The sequence below is a fragment of the Calidris pugnax genome, unplaced genomic scaffold (genome assembly GCF_001431845.1).
Source record: "Calidris pugnax isolate Ruff unplaced genomic scaffold, ASM143184v1 scaffold337, whole genome shotgun sequence".
NCBI lineage: Eukaryota > Metazoa > Chordata > Aves > Charadriiformes > Scolopacidae > Calidris > Calidris pugnax.
The window spans coordinates 532,039-553,258 of NW_015091098.1; the positions used below are offsets into that span (position 1 = coordinate 532,039).

Consider the following 21,220-nt stretch of genomic DNA (forward strand, 5'->3'; position numbering starts at 1 on the left):
CCAGCATCTCCACGGTGAAAGCGCTGGTGTTTTGGGGTGCCCGGACCCCCCCAACTGTGTGGGGCAGCCATGGGGCAGAGGGGGGGCTGTAGCCCCGCTGCTGGGGTGCCCCCACCCGGGATTCCCCCACCCCTGGCTGTGGGTGCAGGGTATGGGGGGATTTTGGGGGGCAGACGCTGGACCCTCCATGGGGACCTCATTTGAGCCCTGCCTGGGGGGCAGACCCTGCTCCATGGGGCACCCCAAACCAGCCAGCAGCAGCGAGGGGCTGGGGACCCCCAGTGTCCCCGGGGGAAGGTGAGTGTGCCCCCCAACTGTGCAGCCCCTCCCTCGGCAGGGGGGTACATCCCACCGGCTCCCCCCGTGCCTCAGTTTCCCCTCCCGAGCTGTCCCGTGGGGCCGGTTTCCATCCCCAGCGCCACCAGGAGCTCGTTAGGCACTAATTAGCTCCGTCTCCCCAGGGGTAACGACGGGAGCCCCTCTCCCAGGGGTGGGGGGAGCAGCTTGTGAGCCCCCCCCGGGCTGTTTTTGGTGTCCCACTCGTGGGGACAGACGTCCCTGGCTCCGTCCCTGCCCGTGGGCGAGCGTGTGCCGTCCCTGCCGCCCCCGGCCCTGCCGAGCTGCCAGGAAATCTCATGAATCTCTGCAGATTTGGTCCCAAACGGCTTTTTTCTCATCCATTTTCCTCCCCCCCCCTCCCCATTTTCCCAACAACACCGCGCTGTGTTTCCGGCCTCCGCTCCCTCCCGGGGCTGGAGCCAGGCAGGGAGAGGGGCAGCGGGAGGGGACGGGGGACACGTTTTGGGTTTGGAGATGGATGTTTGGGGTCTACCCTGGCACCCGGACCCCAAACCAGCCCGGAGGAGGGGACCGATGGCCGGGGAGGTGGGGGATGTGGCCCCCGTGCTGCCCCGTGGCTGAAGCCGCATCTTCCCCCATCCCCGTGGCCTCGCAGCGGCGTGAGCCGAGCTGGGAGGGGGTGGATTTATAGGTGTTTTGCCTCTTTTCACCCCCCCATCGTGTCTCTCCTGCCCTGGCCGTGGGTGTCTGTCACCCCGTGGCCATCCCTGACCCCAGCAGCCCCTTCCCTGCATCTCCATCATCGCCCCGACGCTGCTCATCAGGGCTGAGACCCCCCAAAACTCGTGTCACCTAAGCAGAAGCTGGAGGGGAGAGGGCTGATCCTGGCTTCCAGGTGTAGGACCCTGCTGACCCACCCCTATACCCCCACCCCAGGACACCCCCCTGGTAGCCCAGCGGCTGGCGAAGGGCAGTCTGTGGGGAACGGGGAGGGGGGGAGTCTGCAGTTGGGGACAGCAGCAGCCTGTGCCGCCGCTAACGAACTTGTGTCACCTCCTGGGACATCTCGCTGGGTTCTCACATCCCGGCTGAGCCTAATTACCCGCCCTCAATTAGCTCCTGGTTATTTGTGGCGGGGGCGTGGGTCCCTCGGCAGCCGGGAGGGTTTGCCCGGCTCTGGGATCTCGGGGACAGGGACAGGGTGTGTGTGGCCGTGGACAGTTTCTGGAGGAGGTTGTACCAGCCGTGGTGACTTGTCCTGGTGATTTTGCCACCAGCTGCTTGTGGATTTGGGGGAATTATTGTCCCCGTGGCATGACGGGCAGGGGAGAAGCAGCTGGGGCTGTGTCTGCTCTGCTCCAGCTTGAACCCTTGACCATGGGGGACAGAAGATGGAAAAGTGCCTGATGTGGAAGTGTTTAAAGAAAAAAAAAAGCCACCACAACCCAAAACCACCAACGGCCACCACAGCACTGGGAGATGCTGGGAAACCACAGGGAGGGTGTGATGGAGGTTGTGGTTCCCAGGAGGAAAAGGCAGCAATTTCCCAGGGCTTGGCGCTGTCGGGGAAGGGGGGGGCTCAGAGTGTCCCCCCCCAAGAGCGGGGCCACATTCGAGGTCGGGGACGCTGCTCCTTCCACGTGTCACTGTCTCTCGTGGGGTCTGACCCCCTGGTCCCACCTCGGGACGTCTGGGGAGGGGTTTCCCCTCTCTCTCCCCCAAAATGCTCCAGGTTTGGGGTGCAGAGGGGCAGCTCTGGACCCAGAGGATGACGAGGGGGGTGATGCCGGGCATCCCTGAGGTCTGCCCCACGGCGGCTGCGCTCCCCACTCATCCGTGGGTCCCAACCCCCCCCTCTCTCTTAATTCCTGCTGTAACCAAAGCAATGGGGGGACCGGGACCCCCTAATGAGGCCCTGAGGTTGGGTCCCGGCTGCTCCTGGGGGTTTTGAGCCCGGGTGACACTGTCCCCATGTCACCCCCCCCGTGTCCCCCCCCCGTGTCCCTCCCCAGGAGGACAACCACAGCTACTACGTGTCACGGATCTACGGGCCGGGGGACGCCCGGCGGAGGGGGCTGTGGGTGGACATGGCAACGGCCAACAGGAGCCAAGTGAAGATCCACGGGATCCTCTCCAACACGCACCGGCAGGCCTCGGTGAGACTCTGGGGGGCTCTTCTGCAGCCTGGGGTGTCCCCCCAAATCCCCCCATCTCCACTCCCAGATGAGATTTCCCAAGGGTGGCACCTCGCCCGGGGCAGCAGCAGCCCCTCCGTGTCCCCCCCCTGTCATCACCAAGGCTTGGGAAGCGTTTGGGCTCCTCTGGGGCTGGTCCTGCTGGGCAGAAGGGACCCCCATCCCTCTCCCACCCCTCCATGCACCGGCCCCAGGACCTTGCCCCAAGCCAGGGCAGAGCTGGAGGGCACCCACCCGTCCCCCCAGCACCCCCCAGGGCAGAGCTGGTGGGCACCCACCCTTCCCCCCAGCACCCCCCAGGCGTTTTTTCCAAGGTTTTGAGCGTGATCCTCACTCCATCTTCCTCCTGCAGAGAATTGTCCTCTCCTTTGACTTCCCCTTCTACGGCCACCTCCTGCGGCAGGTCACGATAGCGACGGGTGGTGAGTCGGGGTGGGATGGGGATGCTCGGCTGGTGTTCCCATGGTGGGAGGGCTGGATGTGGCTCCCCCCCATCCGAGAGCTTGGGGAACTCGCTCAGAGAAGGGGCTGCAGCCCTCCCAGCTTTCTCCCTCCACCCCAAGTCCAACCCCTGCCCCGCTGCTGGTCCTCGGGGGGGTCAGGTGCTGCTGGTGCCTCGGTTTCTCCAGCAGTTGAGGGGACGCGGGGTTGTCCCACAGGCCTGGAGGAAAGCCAGGAGGGGGTTTTGGGGGTGAAAAAAGGGGTGGGTGAGCCTGGGCAGGGTGGTGGGGGGTCAGAAGGAAGGGAGGGAGCATCCCGGGGTGATGGAGGGGACCGTGGGCTGCTTCACCCTTCTCTGCTCGCTCAGGTTTTATCTTCATGGGGGACGTCATCCACCGGATGCTGACGGCCACCCAGTACGTCGCACCCCTCATGGCCAACTTCAACCCCAGCTTCTCCCGCAACTCCACCGTCCAGTACTTGGACAACGGTGAGTCCTCCTCCAGCAGGTCCCCCTGCCACCCCACGGGGTCTTCTGCCCGCTCCTCCCTCCCAAAACCCAGCAGAGCTCAGCCCCCTGGAGCACACGGAGGGGCTGGAGGAGGGTGAGGGTGTGGGGAAGGGGAGTCCGGGGCAGCGGACTGTTCAGTGCCCTGGGGGGGGTGGAATTTGGGCAGAGGGTCCTTCATGGGTCTCCTCAGAGGGATGCGCTGGAGGTTGGGGGATGAGGTGACTCGGGGCTTCACCATCAGGAGGGGACGGGTCAGGCTGTTGAGATGTGGGGACGGATCCGCTGTGGTCTCTCCCCCAGGGACGGTTTTCGTGGTGCAGTGGGACCAGGTGTATCTCCAGGGGAAGGAGGACATGGGCAGCTTCACCTTCCAGGCGGCCCTGCACAGCACCGGGAGAATCGTCTTCGGGTACAAGGAGGTGAGGGATGTTCCTGCTGGGGAAGGGGGAGCAGGAGGGTCCCCACAGGGGGGTTCCTGTGGGTCTGGGAGAAGGAGGTTTGATGTTATAACTGTTCACACGCCGAGTCTGGGCATTCCCAGTGCCACCAAAGCACTGGAGAGCTCTGCTTGGGGTCCCTCACCCCCTCTCTCCCCGGCTGCAGATCCCCGTGCCCGTCCTACAGATCAGTGCCACCCAGCACCCCGTGAAAGCCGGTCTCTCCGATGCCTTCATGATCCTCAACTCCTCTCCCGATGTGCCTGGTGAGTCCCTGCGTGTGAGGAACCGGGGGGAGGTGGCTGCTGGGGCAGGGAAGGAGCTGGTCCTGACGCTGGGGGGTCCCTGGATATCGCAGCCAGGAGAGGGGACAGGTGGGGAAGGGGAGGTGAGATGTCCTCGGCTTTGGGGGCTTCAAGACATGAGGATGCGCTGCTTGGATTCATGGTGGGGAGGGCGAGGAGGTGTGTGGGGCTCAGTTCATGGATGTCCTTTGTGTCCCACGTCCCCGGGTCCATCTCTCTGGGGGTCCATCTCTCTGGGGGTGCATCTCTCTTGGGATACATCTCTCTGGGGGTGCATCTCTCTGGGGGTGCATCTCTCTTGAGGTCCATCTCTCTTGGGGTGCATCTCTCAGGGTGCATCTCTCTGAGGGTTCATCTCTCTGGGGGTCCATCTCTGGGGGTCCATCTCTCCATGGCCAAGGCCACCACGCAGCCTCGTGCCCCTGGTGGCCCCGTGGCTCAGGGTGGCCCCAGCCACCTGGTTTTGGCGAGGTGCTGCAGGCGAAGGGCTTCGTGCTCCTCACCCGCTGTGTCTGGACTCGCTGGGGAGCGCTGTGGGCTTTGGCGAGGTGCTGCAGGTGAAGCTCCTCACCCGCTGTGTCTGGACTCGCTGGGAGCAGCCGAGCTCTCGCCTCCCCGATTTCCAGCTGATGAGGAGGAGGGGAGAACGGTGGCGGACGAGACTGCAGATGGATGAGAGGCTTTGGGGGGTGGGGGGGGGGCTGAGTGTCTCGTTCCTGTAGATGTGGGGGTTCAGGGGAGCCTACAAGTGGCATCGACGCTGCTCCGGGCTGTCCCTCGGCGCGTAGCACGGCAGGGGGGCTGCGGGCAGAGCTGATCCTGCGTGGGCAGGACATGGGGACGGCTACATACGTGTCCCCCATGCTTATTCCACACGTGCCATGAGCTCCCGGCGTGGGGTGAGCTCCCAAAAAGGTTCTTCCAGCCTTTCCCATCCCCTCGTGTCACGGGGGAGCCCGACCTGGCTCCTGCCTCCCCGCGGCTGCTTTTTCATGTTATTTACAGCACCCACCATCTGGCCTCGTTTATTACCCGTTTACAACAGTTTGTGTTAAAACCTTGGCCAGGCTGGATGGTGCCCCCCCTCCCCACCAGCCTGTCCCTCGCCCGGCTGGTCCCCTCTGTCCCCTCAAGCCCTGCCTGTCCCTCCTGCCTGTCCCTCCTGCCTGTCCCTCCTGCCTGTCCCTCCTGCCTGTCCCTCCTGCCAGCCCCAGGGGTGTGAGGGAAGAAGAAATGCAAGGACTGGGCACGAAAAAAACCCTAAGGGGGTGAAGAACCACGTCTTGGAGGGAAGGAGAAGGGGGGATTTGGAGAGGAGAGCGTGTTGTCCTGCTCATCTGCTGGTCTCCAAGCGTGGAGCAGAGGAGCAAGGAGCCGTGGCCAGGCTGGAAGGAGAGAGAGGTTTGATTGTCCTCGCAGATAAGCCTGATGCCAGAGGAGCATCTTGGCTGGTGTCACCACGTGAATTAGTGGCAGATGCTGGGAGAAAATCCGGGAGAAGCCTGAATTCAGGATAAACCCCCCCGGGATGAAGGGGAAAGAGAAGGAAGAGGGGGCAAGGCGTGAGGGATGGAGGGAAGGAGGAGGCTCTGGGGGGGCTGGGGAGAGTGGTGGGGAGCTCTGGGCGAGCGCTGAGCACGGGGGAGGCTCTCAGCCCCGTGAGTCACCGACCAGCAATGTGTTGTGCAGCTCCGTGTTTGTTTAGAGCGATGCAGGGCTGGACCACGGCCATCCCGGGAGTCTCCGGTGCGGGGAGAGGGGGACAGGGAGCTCCGAGCTCCTCCTGGCAAAAGAGGGAAGAGGAGATGTGCCCTCACACCCCTCCTCCTTCCCGGCACCTCCTGTCCTCTCCCACCCCAAGACCTGGGGCCACCTTTGCCTTTCAATTGCGGGGGCAGCAGCAGCCCCACAAGCTGGGGGTGAAACTGGTTGGGGGGCAGCAGCAGCCCCACAAGCTGGGGATGAAACCCCTTCTCAGGGTGGGCTTCTGGTCGGTCTAAAGCCAAGGCTCCGTGTTTCAGAGTCCCGCCGTCGGACCATCTATGAGTATCATCGCGTGGAGCTGGACACCAGCAAGATCACCAACATGTCAGCCGTGGAGTTCACCCCGCTGCCCAGTAAGTCAGACGGGCTGGTGTGGTGCCCCAACGTGGGTTTCCCTCCTGCAGTTTCACCCCAGAGCTCCAAAAGCCTCCTATTTACAGCCAATGAGGGAAGCCAGGGCGGGTTTGGTGGGTGCTGGAAGGGTGTGTGGCTGCGGCTGGGTTCCTCCTGCACACCAGAGCCATGAAGAGAGGGTGGGCTATGGCCAGGGAGAAGCTTGCCCCCACTCCAGGGACCCCCAGTCATAGAATCACAGAATGGTTTGGGTTGAAGGGACTTTACAGACCATCCAGTGCCACCCTCTGCCCTGGGCAGGGACACCTCCCCCCACACCAGGTTGCTCCAAGCCCCCTCCAACCTTGGCCTTGAACCCCTCCAGGGATGGGGCAGCCACAGCTTCTCTGGGCAACCTGGGCCAGGCTCTCACCACCCTCCCACCAAACAAGTTCTTCCTAAATCTCATCTCAATCTCCCCCCTTTCGGTGTCAAACCCTTCCCCCTCCTCCTGGGGCTCCCCTCCCTCATCCAGAGTCCCTCCCCATCTCTCCTGGAGCCCCTTGAGGGACTGGAAGGGGCTCTAAGGTCTCCCCGGCGCCTTCTCAGCAGAGGGGCTCCAGCCCTCCCAGCATCTCCATGGCCTCCTCTGGCCCCATCCAACAGCTCCATGTCCTTCTGATGCTGGTGGCCCCAGAGCTGGAGGCAGCACTGAGGTGGGGGTCTCCCTAGACCTTCTGACTTTGGGAGAAGGTCTGTGTGGCTGTCACCAAATGTCTCATACGTACTGATGATTTATCAGCTCAGAGTCAACCCTGGCCACCAGCAAACCCCAAAAACGTGCCAGTCTGGCTGCTCCATCACCAAGGCAGGAGCCTGGGATGCAGGAAAGGGAAGAGCTGCCAAAGGAGGGACCTGCAGGCAATTCCACCTTCCCTCTTCTTGATCCCCTCTCTCTCCACCACTTTGGTTCCTTATTTCCCACCTCTCCATCTCCTGAAACTCCCTTCTCTTTTGCTCCCTGAGCTGCAGCGAGTTTTCGCTGGACGCCGGTTCACTTCAGGTCTGTCGGCAAGACATTTTCTCCGCCTCCACACTCTGATGAAATTCCTTAAGGATCCTGTTAAAGGGATACATTTTTAGTGTCGGGATCCAAGGACACATGCGCAGAGCCCGTCGTGCAGTCCGTAAATACGGAGCGGAGAGTAAATCTGTCACGAAGATCCCAAGGTTATGCATTTAAATGGTCTCCCCCAGGGTATTTTATGACAATTTTAACAGCAGGCAGGGTGACTGCAAAGCAGATCATAAATAAGCATTCTGCAATAATTCTTTTTTTTTTTTTTTTTCCTCCTTAAGACTTGCTATTTCGCTTTTCCCCAGCAGCCAGGGGAGCTGAGAGCAGTATCTCCAGAGGAGCCACAGAACTAGACTCCACGTTTTCTTCTGGGGGTTTAATTTTTAGCCTTATTCAGGTCAGAAGTGGATGAACTGGGTTAGCCCCTGCCTCTTCTCCAGAGGTCCTCGCTGCCTCCACGTGGCGGGGAGCTCGGGAGAAGCTCGGGATGGGAAGGTGGAGGAGATCAGGGCTGGGGGACACCAGAAAATGAGGCAACACAGGGCTGGGGGGGTGAGTTTGCCCCGGTGTGGGGGGCAGGACGGGGATCCTGTGGCTGGAGAAGCGATGGGGAGTGTAGGGGGGGATGCAGAGGGGTGCCAGGTCCAGGTGGGATGGGGATGCTGCTGCCTGGTGGGGTTCTGTGCTGTCACACAGGATGGGAACCTCTGGTGTTGGTGTTTCCCATTCCCAGATCAGATCCCAGCTCTGTCACCGTGGGCTGGTGGGAGCTCCCGAGGGGTTTGCTAAAACTGCTGGTTTCCTTGGCTTTTTTTTTTTTTTTTTGCCCTCTCGGCCACCTTTTCTAGACAGGACGACAAGCACATGATGGTGCTCTACAAGCAGCTAGTCCTCTCCAGTGTGGAGATGTTCTTGCAGATCTACTTAGTATGGACGTAGCAACGGAGGGTTAAACTGTTGGTGTTGCTTCCTTCCTTCTGATCTGGAGATGTTCTGCAGATCTACTTAGTATGGACATAGCAACAGAGGGTTAAACTGTTGGTGTTGCTTCCTTCCTTCTGAGAAGCCCCCTCAGGGCACTAAGAAATGGTATAAAGGCTCAGATGTGTTTTAATTCCCAGCTAAGCAGAGTGGGAGGACATTTACAGGTGGACTGGGAGTCCTCTCCAGCAGGTCCACAGCAGAGGGAGGTTGGGGTAGAGACTCATCTCTTCACGCTCTGGTTCTGCCCGTGCCACCAGCCCACGCTCCCGTGTCCCCGTGCAGATGCTGGTGTGTCACAAGTACCTCTCTCCTCTCTCTTTACAGCTTGTCTCCAGCACCAGAGCTGTGAAATGTGTGTGGCCTCGGAGCTGACCTTCAACTGCAGCTGGTGCCACGTCCTGCAGAGGTAGCTGGGATGGGTTTCCTTCCCTTTTCTTCTCTCATAACATTTTTGGAGTTGGGAGAGCAAGTCCCACTCCAGGTCTGATGCCTGTATGGGTGCTGCTGCTTTTTTTTTAGTATCATTTTCCTTTTTTCTTGTTGGGTTTCTCTTTGTTGCTCTGTGCTTTGGCGAGGGGGCTGCTCCCCAAGCCGAGGTGAAGCGTGATCCCATCTCCCATTACAAGCCATTGAAAGGAGACATTTCCCGAGGCTGGGGTTCTTGGATGTTCCGATGCAGCAGCTGGAACAAGTTGAGACCAGAAGCAAAACTCACATTTTTTAATTAATTTAGATGGGATGGGGGGCTGAAACTTGTCCTGGCTTGGGCTGTGATTTCAGACAGAGGAGATGTGCAGGGCAGGGAGGCTGGGACGCGCTGGAGTCTGAAGGGTGGCAGGTCGGTGAGAGCCAGGGATGCTCATCACAGGGACATGCCCTCCTTGTTGGGGACGAGAGACAGCAAGGGTGGGGGGCACTTGCTGCTTTTTGGGGGGTAAATGGAGGATTTGGGAGGCCAGGGCTGGCCCCCACTGTGGTCCCAGACGTGCAGCAATCCTGCTCCCTGCTCTCCTTCAGCTCCTCGGCGCCATACGGAGCATGAGAGAGTTTAATGAGGTTTTTGCTGAAATATTTATTTAGAGCTGGTGGCAGGGGAGAGGACCCAATAACACAGATCCTGGCAGCGGCGCGGGGACGGCCGTGTTTGGGAGATGCCCCGTGGTCCCAGGAAAGCTCCAGGGCTGCCCCTTCCCCAGCTGCCTCCTGCGAGAGCTCACCCCGGCATCGCTCGCTGGGCTCCTTCCTCCTGTCTGCACGCTCAGGACTTGTTTGGGTGGGAAGGGACCTTTAAAGCCCGTCTGGTCCAACCCCCTGCCATGAGCAGGGACGTCTCCAGCCAGACCGGGTTGCTCAGAGTCCTGTCCATCTTAAGCTGGGATGTTTCTAGGGATGGAGCATCTCCCAGCCTCTCTGGGCAACCTGGGCCAGGCTCTCACCACCCTCAGAGGGCAAAGTTTCTTCCTAAATCTCATCTCCATCTCCCCTCTTTCGGTGTCAAACCCTTCCCCCTCCTCCTAGGGCTCCCCTCCCTGATCCAGAGTCCCTCCCCATCTCTCCTGGAGCCCCTTGAGGGACTGGAAGGGGCTCTAAGGTCTCCCTGGAGCCTTCTCTTCTCCAGGCTGAACCCCCCAACTCTCTCAGCCCCCCCTCCCAGCAGAGGGGCTCCAGCCCTCCCAGCATCTCTGGGGCCTCCTCTGGCCCCATCCAACAGCTCCATGTCCTTCTGCTGTTGGTGGCCCCAGAGTTGGAGGCAGCACTGGGTGGGGGTCTCCCCAGAGCGGAGCAGAGGGGCAGAATCCCCCCCTTGCCCTGGTGGCCACGGGGCTGGGGATGCAGCCCAGGATGGGGTTGGCTCATTCCATTCCACCCTTTCCTTACATGCAGCAGTTTCAGCTGGGACGGGGAAAGATCCTGAGACATCAGGAGTGACCCTATAAATCAGTGTTGATTCGGTGCCTCTTGGTGGGCTGGGATTCAACCCGAGCCAGGGGGAACATCATTCTTCAGCGCTTTCAGTTTGCTTTTGGAGCAAACCCAAACTCGGAAGGCAGGGGGCTTAGTCATGTTTGGGCTGAAACCCTGGGGTTCAAGAACTTCATCATTCTGCTTCCTCCAAATTCCCGGTGTTTGCAAACCCAATCTTCCAAAAACCGAGTCGCTGTGGCTGATGTTTGCTTTTCTCACTTTATGGTACGGTGACTTCTTGATGTGTTGGCTAAAAATCTGTACTTCCTACAGCCGTGACTGCGTGTCAGCAGCATGGTCCTGAGGTGTTCAAGTTACCAATGGACAATATAAGCAACAAGTGTGATGGAAACCACAAGCCAGAGCAAGCCCACCGCTCTCTGGTTGGCTTTCCATCTTGGTTTTGCAAAGCCAACATGATCTTTCCCAAGGCAGTTGGTTGTGTGGCTTCCAGGGTCTGAACTTACATCCTGAGTCCAGTTCTCCATGATTTCACCCAAGTCCTCTCCTCTGGAGAGGGGAGTTTGTATTTTTGCTTTTGCCCAGCCCTGAATGGTTACAGGAACTGTGCTTCAAGCAAAGATCTCAGTGGCTCAGCAGGACCTCAAGTTCTTTGTGGCTTCTCCTCTTCTACTGGTTGGTAGTTGGGTAAATTAGTGCTTTTGTGAGCTGAACCCCTGATTCATATTTTGGGATCTCCAGAGGCTTCCCAAAGGTCAGAGAGCTGTTTCACTCCCTCTCTTTCTGCAGAGGTTTCTCTAGCTGGTGTTTTCCTCGTGCAGTTTATAATTTCTTTAATGTGTTTTTCCTGTGCAGATGTTGCTGGAAAAAAACCAACCCACGACTCTCGTGGAGATCGTGGCCTCACCCTGGCACGGAGTCCAGGGAATGGAAATTCAGACTCAGTCTATATATTTTTCCTATTTCTCTGCTTCTCCGTTTCCCTTGGAGAAGCGGGGCTGACCCTTTTCTTCCTCCGTGGAGAGGAACATTTGGGTCCTTCCAGCACAGCTGTACTGGAAACCCCATGTCTTCGGAGACCAATTTGCATATAATCTTTCCAGTCCTCAGATATATGCTTCTCCAAGCGTCCCAGTGCCCATCGGGGTGGCATTTGGGCCTCTCGGGCAGCTCAGAAATCATTAGCAGTGCCCACCCAGAGTGGGCAAAGGAGCGTTACTGTTGCTGTGCCTCAGGAATTCACCTGCCTCAGTTGATGCTGCTTTTCTCCACAGATGTTCCAGTGGCTTTGACCGGTACCGGGAGGAGTGGCTGTCCTACGGCTGTGCCCAGGAGGTGAGACCTTCTTCTCTCAGTTCCTCTGCCAGGAAAGATGCTCAACTGTAAAAAAAAAACCCACAAATAATGGCTATGTCCCAGCTCTGAAAATTCACACTCAGCTCCGCTTTGTCCGTGCTGTTCCACGGCTGAGTATCCCTTTGGATGTCCCTTCCCATTACAGGAGGGTCTCTTCACAGAGGATGTGTGTATTGGGATAGTTCAAAGGTGGTCCATCTCATCCAGAGTTGGTCCATCTCATCCAGAATTACCAGTCTTTGCCTTGCTGGGGTCTGGTTTCTGTGCTGGTCAGTGCCAGATGGTTAGTAAAGGATGCAGAGACCTCCACAAGTTGCCAAATGGTGCAATTTGAGAACACTGGGATATGTTTTTCTTCACCTTCTGGAGCATGACTCTTACTCATGCTCGTCCCAAGCATGAAGAAATTAGCCCTTGTGATACTTTTGTTTTTTGGTCCTTGTTAGCACAATTATCTCCACATTGGACGAGCTAGTTCCTTTTTCTCAGAACGATCGGTTTTAACAAAACATCTGTTTCTGATTGGAGTTTTTTGGGTTTTGGTTTGTTTTTGTTTGGGTTTTCTTTTTTTTTCCCTTCCACCAACAACTCAGCTTTGCTTCCTGTTAACCAAGTGAGGGAAGAGGAGGTCACAGGACCTGTGTAAGGCCATCCAGCGATGCAAGAAGCTCAGGCTGTAGGACCTCGCCAGGTCCTACTTAAGTGGGTCCCAAACCTTCCTTCTCTTCTCCAGGTCACCCCCTCCACATACTTCTGGCATTTCTGGCCCAGGTCCCCTGCCTCCACTCCAGGGTTTGAACCCCAAGAGCTCGGGGAAGCCCAGTCCTCACCAGTGGCTCCCTGGTACTCTTGCTGGAGGAGAGCTGGGAAACGTAGCTGTTCTCCATTGTCTTTCCAGTCAGCCCAGAAGACCTGCGAGGATTTAGCAGAAGGTGACCACTATTCAGCACCTCCTGACAGCTCTTTCTCACCGCTGGATGAGGATGTCACCACTGCCACGTCCTCGCTCTTCATCGACAGCCTCACTACAGAAGGTAGGGCCTGGTGGGGGGCTGCTGCAGGGACACCCCATCCTCAGGGATGCCTACCCCTGGAGAGCTCTGTCACTCCAAGGCCTCATAAAGCCTCATATCCACATAAATACAATAAAACCCCGGCTTTGAAGGACAGGGCAGGGGTGGGAGCAGTGGGAAGGAGAAGGAAGGGGAGCCCAAGAGGTGAGACTCGGAGCGAGAGTTTCCCTGGCACTTCTGGCCCAGGTCTCCTGCCTGCACTCCAGGGTTTGAACCCCAAGAGCTCGGGGAAGCCCAGTCCTCACCAGTGGCTCCCTGGCACTCTTGCTGGAGGAGAGCTGGGAAACGTAGCTGTTCTCCATTGTCTTTCCAGTCAGCCCAGAAGACCTGCGAGGATTTAGCAGAAGGTGACCACTATTCAGCACCTCCTGACAGCTCTTTCTCACCGCTGGATGAGGATGTCACCACTGCCACGTCCTCGCTCTTCATCGACAGCCTCACTACAGAAGGTAGGGCCTGGTGGGGGGAGCGGCTGCTGCAGGGACACCCCATCCTCAGGGATGCCTACCCCTGGAGAGCTCTGTCACTCCAAGGCCTCATAAAGCCTCATATCCACATAAATACAATAAAACCCCGGCTTTGAAGGACAGGGCAGGGGTGGGAGCAGTGGGAAGGAGAAGGAAGGGGAGCCCAAGAGGTGAGACTCGGAGCGAGAGATGAAACCCTCCAGTAGGAAGAGTTTTACAGCCTTTTTACACATTTGTGAAGGTCAACGAGCGACGAGTCCCTGGTGGACAGACCCCTCCAGCAGCGTAAGAGGTTAATGCTGTCTACAGGGGCTCATGCTTTGATGTGCCTGGTCCTGTCTGGTGGCCCCAGGTTGCCAGCACGGGCTTGTGATTGCCCTCTGCTCGGCAACGGAGCTCGTTCCAGCGGAGGAAAGCTGGAGGAAAGCTCCACATGAGGACCCTGGTTTCCCCTGGAGACACCCTTGTTCTAAAGCTTGATAATCCCATTAACACAGGGCTGGCTCCTCGGATCCTAGCGGCAGGTATCACTTCAATTTCCCTGCTTAATAGTCCCTAACGCAAACTGCTAATTAGAATAAATAGAAAGGAACATTAGTAATTGTCCTTCAGCAATGGGAAGGAGTTGAGGGGGGGGGGAGGAAGGGAGCGCCTGGTTGGCAGAGTTGACTTTGAAAGGAGCAATTAAAAGGAGGGGGGGGGGGGGTAACATCACCACTGAGATTATTTTCCAACTCATCGCCAGTTCTTGGAAAAAGCACAAGAGGCTTTTCTGTGACGTAGCCGAGCATGAAGTTAATTTGTAATCTTGGAAGGAAACAAACCACCAGCTGCATCAGGCAGCGAACTTTATCTGGAGAAGCGGAGCAAAGGAGGGAGAGAAGCCAAGGAAGGGGACCCAGCCCTCGGCGTCCTCCCCAGCCAGCCCAGCTCCTGGCCCCGCTCACCCACAGCTCCGGGAACGTGGCTGACCCACCGGTCACCTCTGGGCAAACCTGGAAGCCCAGCAGGAATAATCCTGGGCTGGGATTTGAGCTGGAATTGTGAGGGTGGGGAGGGTTGAGGCGTGAAGCCTCGTACGACGCATCCTGGTGCCTCCAGAGTGAGACAAGGAATGAAATTTGGATTTTGGCCCTCCCCACGTGAGACATTTCTGGCGTGACACCCCCGTGATTTGGTGGTGGTGTACGAATTGCTGCAAACACCACGGTCTGAGCACAGGCACCCAATGCTGGGTCCATCCAGCGTTCATTTATTCCCCATCACACACTGATTTAAAGACTGGTTTCCTCAGAGGTTTGTGCTCCAGGTGCCACCTTTGTGAAGAACCACAATAACCCCCACGCCACACGCTGCCACCAAACTCAGGGGTCTAAGACTCTCCCTGACCACGTAAATGCTGTGCAAGAGGCATGTTCTGTCAGTGGCCCCACTAGAGAGGGATGGAAGCAGGTGGGAAGCACCCAGAATATCACAAAAGGCTCCTAACATTATTTTTCTTGCCTTGTTTTCTTCTCTTAGATGACACGAAGCTCAATCAGTATGCAGGAAGTGAAGGTAAGCCCTTCATCCTCTCTCACATTCGTTCCTGGTGGAAACGTGTTATGTTGGAATAAAAGGCACTGGGGAGTTGTGCTCGGTCAGTGGGGTGGGCCCGTGGAACTGGGGCCAGAGGGACACCACCAGGAGAAGGTTCCTCTTGTCCTTACCCTCGTTAAGGCCATTTCATGTAGAATCATAGAATCATTCAGGTTGGAAAAGACCCTTGGGATCATCGAGTCCAACCATCAACCCTACTCTACAAAGTTCTCCCCTACACCATATCCCCCAACACCACATCTAAAGGACTCTTAAACTAATCCAAAGACGTGACTCAACCCCCTTCCTGGGCAGCCTCTTCCAGTCTCTGACCACTCTTTCTGTGAAGAATTGTTTCCTAATGTCCAGTCTAAACCTCCCCTGTTGGAGCTTGAAGCCATTCCCTCTTGTTCTATCGCTAATGACCTGTGAGAAGAGACCAGCACCAACCTCTCTACAGTGTCCTTTCAAGTAGCTGTAGAGAGTGATGAGGTCTCCCCTCAGCCTCCTCTTCCTCAAACTGAACAGTCCCAGCTCCTTCAATCGCTCTTCATAAGATTTATTCTCCAGGCCCTTCAGCAGCTTCGTTGCCCTCCTCTGCAGGCGCTGAAAGTAGTGAAATGTAGTAGTGAAGGTAGTGAAAAGTGAGAGTCGCTTCGTCCCACTCTGCAAACTGAGATGATGAGTTTTCTTTTGCCTCCTCTGCACCCACTGAAGGTAGTGAAATGTAGTAGTGAATGTAGTGAAAAGTGAGAGTCGCTTCGTCCCGCTCTGCAAACTGAGATGATGAGTTTTCTTTTTCCACGCAATTCCCTTTCTTTGCAGTTTTTGCCTAGACGCAAAGTCCTTTTTTTTCTTTTGAACTTCCCCAGCAGTGCCAAAGAGCGGCGTAAAATCCTCATTTAAAATGTGGCCTTAGCCCAGCTCTGCCTTTTTCATCCCTGTTCCTGCAAATCCTCAGTCCAGGCCCATCCAGCAGCTCCAAGGGCAGGGAACCAGATTGTTGCTGTCATTCTCTTGCTAATTCCAGAGTCTGGGAAGGATCCGAGCCCTGTTTGCAAGGACTGCGGCCGTGGACAAACCACCAGCCCATCCCTCTGACCCGAAAGCAGCTCGGGGAGGTTAAACTGGTTAAACTGGGGGCAGAATGAGTTCCTTCGCAGCCGTGGGGCCTTTGAAATGTATGATCTTCCCAGTTTCAGCCAAATTGCTCCCCAACTGGCTGGTAATGTCACTGTTGATAGATGCCCCATCCTCCCATTGTAGCTCTGAGCAATGGGGTATTCACAGCTGAGGATGAGGGTGAGCTGGGGGTGGGACACACTGAGGACCCCCCCCCAGCATCTGGCTAATGGCTTTCTACCAGAGCGAGCAGCCAATGTATAAAGAATATGGCTTGGAGGGGGGGTTACGGTGTGGTGGTGGCTTAGTCCCCTCTCAAACCAGCTCCTGCCAGCATCTGAAAGGGATGCCAGAGCTCAGACATCTCTCTGGTGCATCTTCCCCACAGCAGCAGTTGAAGTTCCTCACTCGTACGTGCAGAGCCCTCAAAGGTCTCGCCTTTTATTTTCTTGGCTGTCCTTTCTTCTGCCGAGGTCTCGGCACAGTTTGAGACTCAACTGCAGCCTTTTATTTGCAGGTCTGGGCAGCAGCCTTCCTGCCAAGAAAGGAGGTGCCCCAATTCACACGGGGACCATCGTGGGCATCGTCCTGGCCGTGCTGCTGGTGGCCGCGATTATCCTGGCTGGGATTTACATCAACAGCCATCCCACCTCCAACGCTGCCCTCTTCTTCATTGAGGTGAGTGGAGAACCTTCACCCTCCCCAGTTTTCTCTTCCTCAGCTCCCAACACAAACCTAGAGAATCACAGAATGATGTGGGGTTGGAAGGGACCTCTGGAGATCATCCCATCCAACCCCCTGCCAGAGCAGGGCCACCCAGAGCAGGTCCCACAGGAACGTGTCCAGGGGGAGTTTGAATGTCTCCAGAGAAGGAGACTCCGCCACCTCCCTGGGCAGCCTCTGCCAGGGCTCTGCCACCCTCACAACAAAGAAGTTCCTCCTCAAATTTAGATGGACCTTCTTATATTCAAGTTTGTGCCCGTTCCCTCTTGTCCTGTCCCTGGGCACCACTGAAAAAAGCCTGGCCCCTCCCTCCTGACACCCACCCTTTGAGTATTTATAGGTGTTGATCAGATCCCCCCTCAGCCTTCTCTTCTCCAGACTAAAAAGCCCCAAGTCCCTCAGCCCTTCCTCATAAGAGAGATTTTCTAGGCCCCTAAAAAGAAGAGCAAAGAGAAGAGGAGAGTGGCACTTTGGCAGAGTTTGCACCTGAGTTTTTCTTCATGGTCACAGCTCATCTCCCAACCATCAGCTGATGGTGTTTTAAACTTAGGCTCTCTCCCTCCCACACTGGTTTATTTTGCTCCCTTTCACATGTTTTTGCCTTTTTTTTTTTTATTTTTCCCTCCCCCCATGCAACGTTAGACTCCTCCACCTCCTCGCAGGAGCAGGTGACACACGCCGCCCGGTCGGAGGGCTGGGCTGGAGCGGGGGGATAATTGATCTCCCTGCCTTCCCAACCCCCCCAGCTGGGTTTCGTTGACTAAAATTATCAGCCTTTACTGCTGGATGCAGGGCCATCAGCTGCTGCGTGAGGGGTGGGGAGAACGCTCGAAACGGAAGATTTTAATTCTCGGAAAGGTGGGGGGTCCAACAATCTCCATCTGCTGCTCGAAGCCAGAAGCCGGCGTGGTGTAGGATCCCGAGGAGGGTACAAGTGGGATGAATCCTGGCACAGGAGCCCCCACAGAGGGAATGAGCAACACTTTGCCCTCAGCCTCTCTCCTTTTCACTGAATTTCACTGAATTTTTAAAGTTGGAAGGGACCATAGAGATCATTTAGTCCAACTCCCCTGCTGAAGCAGGATTGCCCAGAGCTTGTCAGAGCATGTTACTCAGGAGCATCCAGGTGGGGTTTGAAAATCTCCAAGGAAGGGGACTCCACACCCTCCCTGGGCAGCCTGTTCCAGGGCTCTGCCACCCTCACCGTGAAGAAGTTTCTCCTCATATTTGAGTGGAACCTCTTCTGTTCCAACTTGTGCCCGTTGCCCCTCGTCCTCTCACTGGGAACCACTGAAAAGAGTCTGGCTCCCTCCTCCTTTCTACTCGCTGGCTTTTTCCTTGAGTGCGTGGCCGTCCTCCGTCTGTCCCGTTCGCAGAGACAGGCTCCAGAGAACTGATCTTCACGGCCTCCACCTCTGAGCACTTGATGTTTGATGCATTTATCTGCACCTGGCCGAGAAGGGACAATGTGTCCCTGTTTTGCAGCGAGAGAGCAGACAGGGAGCTGAGGTGCAGGTGGTCACAGGGGAAGGCCATGTCCATCAGGGAGGTGATTGTGCCCCTGGACTCAGCACTGGGGAGGCCACACCTCGAGTGTTGTGTCCAGTTTTGGGCACCTCAATCCAAGAGAGATCTGGAGGTGCTGGAGCGAGTGCAGAGGAGGGCAACGGAGCTGGTGAGGGGGCTGGAAAACAAATCGTATGAGGAGCGGCTGAGGGAGTTGGGGCTGTTTAGTGTGAGGAAGAGGAGGCTGAGGGGAGACCTCATCACTCTCTACAACTACTTGAAAGGACACTGTAGAGAGGTTGGTGCTGGGCTCTTCTCCCAGGTAATTAGTGACAGAACGAGAGGGAACGGCTTCAAGCTCCAACAGGGGAGGTTTAGACTGAACATTAGGAAGGAATTTTTCACCCAAAGAGTGGTGGGGCATTGGAACAGGCTGCCCAGGGAGGGGGTGGAGTCCCCACCCCTGGCTGTGTTGAAGGGCCGTTTAGATGCAGTGCTGAGGGACATGGTGTAGGGGAGGACTTTGTAGAGTAGGGGAGATGGTTGGACTCGATGATCCCAAGGGTCTCTTCCAACCTCAATGATTCTATGATTCTATGATCCACGGCTGCAGAGGCCACCCTTGTTCTGAGGCTGACGTGAGATTTCACTTAAAAGCGGGTCAGCTCAGTGAGATCGATGCCTCGTAATGAATTCTTTTAAGCAGGAAGTTATTTTTAAAAAATTATTTTTATTAATAAGAAGTCAAACCTTCACAAAGACAGCCTTGTGTAGGTTTCAGGACCGAGTTTCCCTTTTCCCCGCAGACTCTGGGGCTCTGTCACACCTTCTGATGGGTCTTTGTCTCTGTCCACAGCGACGGCCCCATCGCTGGCCTGCCATGAAATTCCGAAATCACACCAACCACGCCACGTACTCGGAGGTGGAGCCAAGCAGCCAGGAGAAGGAGGGCTTCGTGGAAGCAGAACAGTGCTGAGCGCTTCTCCCCCCGCGTCTCGAACCTCCCGCCTCTCAACTGTTGGAGTCTTCTCTTATTCTATTGCAAAGTCTTTCCCCTCTTGGAAAAGAAAGAGCAAGTAGAGGAAAAAAAGACCCAATGGAGCAATTACAAAGAAGGAGTCGGGGTGACGGGAGGCTGGGACTCACCTGGATTCCACAGGGGACAGCAGAGCCTGCAGCGGTGACGGTCAGGGGTGACATGGGACGCTCCTGGCAGCCCGGCACCGAAGCCCTGGAGAAAGGAGCACAGTCAAAGTTTTGGTTTGGCCTGGCTTTTTTGTGTTGTGGTTGGGTTTTCCCCTCTCCCTGTGTGGGGCTGACCTCTTCCCTCCTCCACTGGGAGTCAACAGGGGCAACAAAGCAGGGGCAAATCTGGGGATGGGCAAAATACACGGTTTCCTCAAGCAGCAGGCTCTTGGGGACAGCAGAACGGTAGATTTTTGCGGGACGCTGGCTCTGCCTGCACTCAGGAGAGTCGGGCTGGTTCTCTCCTCCCCTCTGCAGGGACAGGCTGGTGGCAGGTGCTGGTGGTGGCCCAGGAGAGGTGGGGTTGGCTTTCCAGGACTCCCATCCCCTCTCCTGTTCCCCCTCTCCCCCAGCTCTGTCCCTTTCTCCGCTCCCCCCTTCGCCTTCTTTTAATTTTGTCTTCGTGGCCGAGAAGCCTCGTGCCCTTGTCTTTTCATCCTGCCATTGGTCTTCCACCACCCATGGCTTCAACTCCCTGCCCTCCCCTCCCTGCAAAGCAGAAGCTTGGTGATGGTCAGGGGTGACATGGGTCTCTCCTGGCAGCCCAGCACCGAAGCCCTGGAGAAAGGAGCACAGTCAAAGTTTTGGTTTGGCCTGGCTTTTTTGTGTTGTGGTTGGGTTTTCCCCTCTCCCTGTGTGGGGCTGACCTCTTCCCTCCTCCACTGGGAGTCAACAGGGGCAACAAAGCAGGGGCAAATCTGGGGATGGGCAAAATACACGGTTTCCTCAAGCAGCAGGCTCTTGGGGACAGCAGGACGGTAGATTTTTGCGGGACGCTGGCTCTGCCTGCACTCAGGAGAGTTGGGCTGGTTCTCTCCTCCCCTCTGCAGGGACAGGCTGGTGGTAGGTGCTGGTGGTGGCCCAGGAGAGGTGGGGTTGGCTTTCCAGGACTCCCATCCCCTCTCCTGTTCCCCCTCTCCCCCAGCTCTGTCCCTTTCTCCGCTCCCCCCTTCGCCTTCTTTTAATTTTGTCTTCGTGGCCGAGAAGCCTCGTGCCCTTGTCTTTTCATCCTGCCATTGGTCTTCCACCACCCATGGCTTCAACTCCCTGCCCTCCCCTCCCTGCAAAGCAGAAGCTTCCACCCCCTGCTCCAAGAGAAAGGGAAATTTCATTTATTTTAAGGGCAAAACGCCATGGAGGATTCACCTTCAGGATGTTTGTGAGCCAACGGCTCTGATGCACTTTATGGCATCTAATTACTTTGCTAAATTACAAACTACAACCCCAAAGACAGAGACAGAGTGTGGAAAAAAATTAAATCTTAGATTCCTTCAAAATACGTCCTTGTGGCATGGCCACTACTCCAGCAGGAACAGAGGAGGTTTTGATGGATGAGGATGGGGACAGAGCACTAACGTGGCCTCCCACGGGCTAAATCCTGAAGTAAATCCGAGCTTATTCATGGGCATTTCACATAAATAAGGAGTGAAGGCATACATGCCTTGATACCATGAAAAGAAAATCTAAAAATCACCTTGTTAACATCATGGTTTTTAAAGCCCACTCAAGTCAGTGGCATTTTTTTCTATTTTTTTAAATTGTATGATGTCTGTGATAGGCCCCTGGTCTGGATTTGTAGGTGTATTGTGACTCCAGACTCTGACCCTAAGGGCTTCGACACTCAACCTTCTCAGGGTTTTCTACTCCTTCTGTGCAATCAGAATTCACCACTGACCTGCAGAAACACTCTACCCCACTGCCACAGACACCAGCCACAGGATCAGGCCCTAAACTGGGGAAAGATTGTATATAAAAAACCAAAAGAGAGAGTGTCCAAAGTCTAGTAAAAGGTAAAGTTTTATTTCCCCCACCAAAAATGGTGTTGGTTCTGTGTGGCTTTTTTTCCCCCCCCTTTTTTTTTTTCCTTTAATTTTCT

At 56.4% G+C, this 21,220-nt stretch overlaps 1 protein-coding gene across 1 annotated transcript; it reads left to right on the forward strand.

The window, feature by feature from the left end:
- Positions 1 to 873: 873 nt before the first annotated feature.
- Positions 874 to 19,842, forward strand: PLXDC1 (plexin domain containing 1). Its single transcript, XM_014957921.1, has 13 exons — positions 874 to 885; positions 2,313 to 2,456; positions 2,848 to 2,917; positions 3,304 to 3,426; positions 3,748 to 3,866; positions 4,051 to 4,150; positions 6,211 to 6,306; positions 8,673 to 8,754; positions 11,549 to 11,609; positions 12,529 to 12,664; positions 14,692 to 14,727; positions 16,388 to 16,548; positions 18,956 to 19,842. Exons 1-13 carry the CDS (start codon positions 874 to 876, stop codon positions 19,073 to 19,075), a joined length of 1,260 nt encoding a protein of 419 aa, XP_014813407.1. The 3' UTR covers positions 19,076 to 19,842.
- The last annotated feature ends 1,378 nt before the right edge of the window (positions 19,843 to 21,220 follow it).

Bases quoted from the DNA above. Each gene is read 5' to 3' on its own strand.
- PLXDC1 (XM_014957921.1), top strand. The intron at 3,427-3,747 runs GTGAGTCCTCCT...TCTCTCCCCCAG, and splicing joins CGTCCAGTACTTGGACAACG to GGACGGTTTTCGTGGTGCAG. The intron at 12,665-14,691 runs GTAGGGCCTGGT...TTCTTCTCTTAG, and splicing joins CGACAGCCTCACTACAGAAG to ATGACACGAAGCTCAATCAG.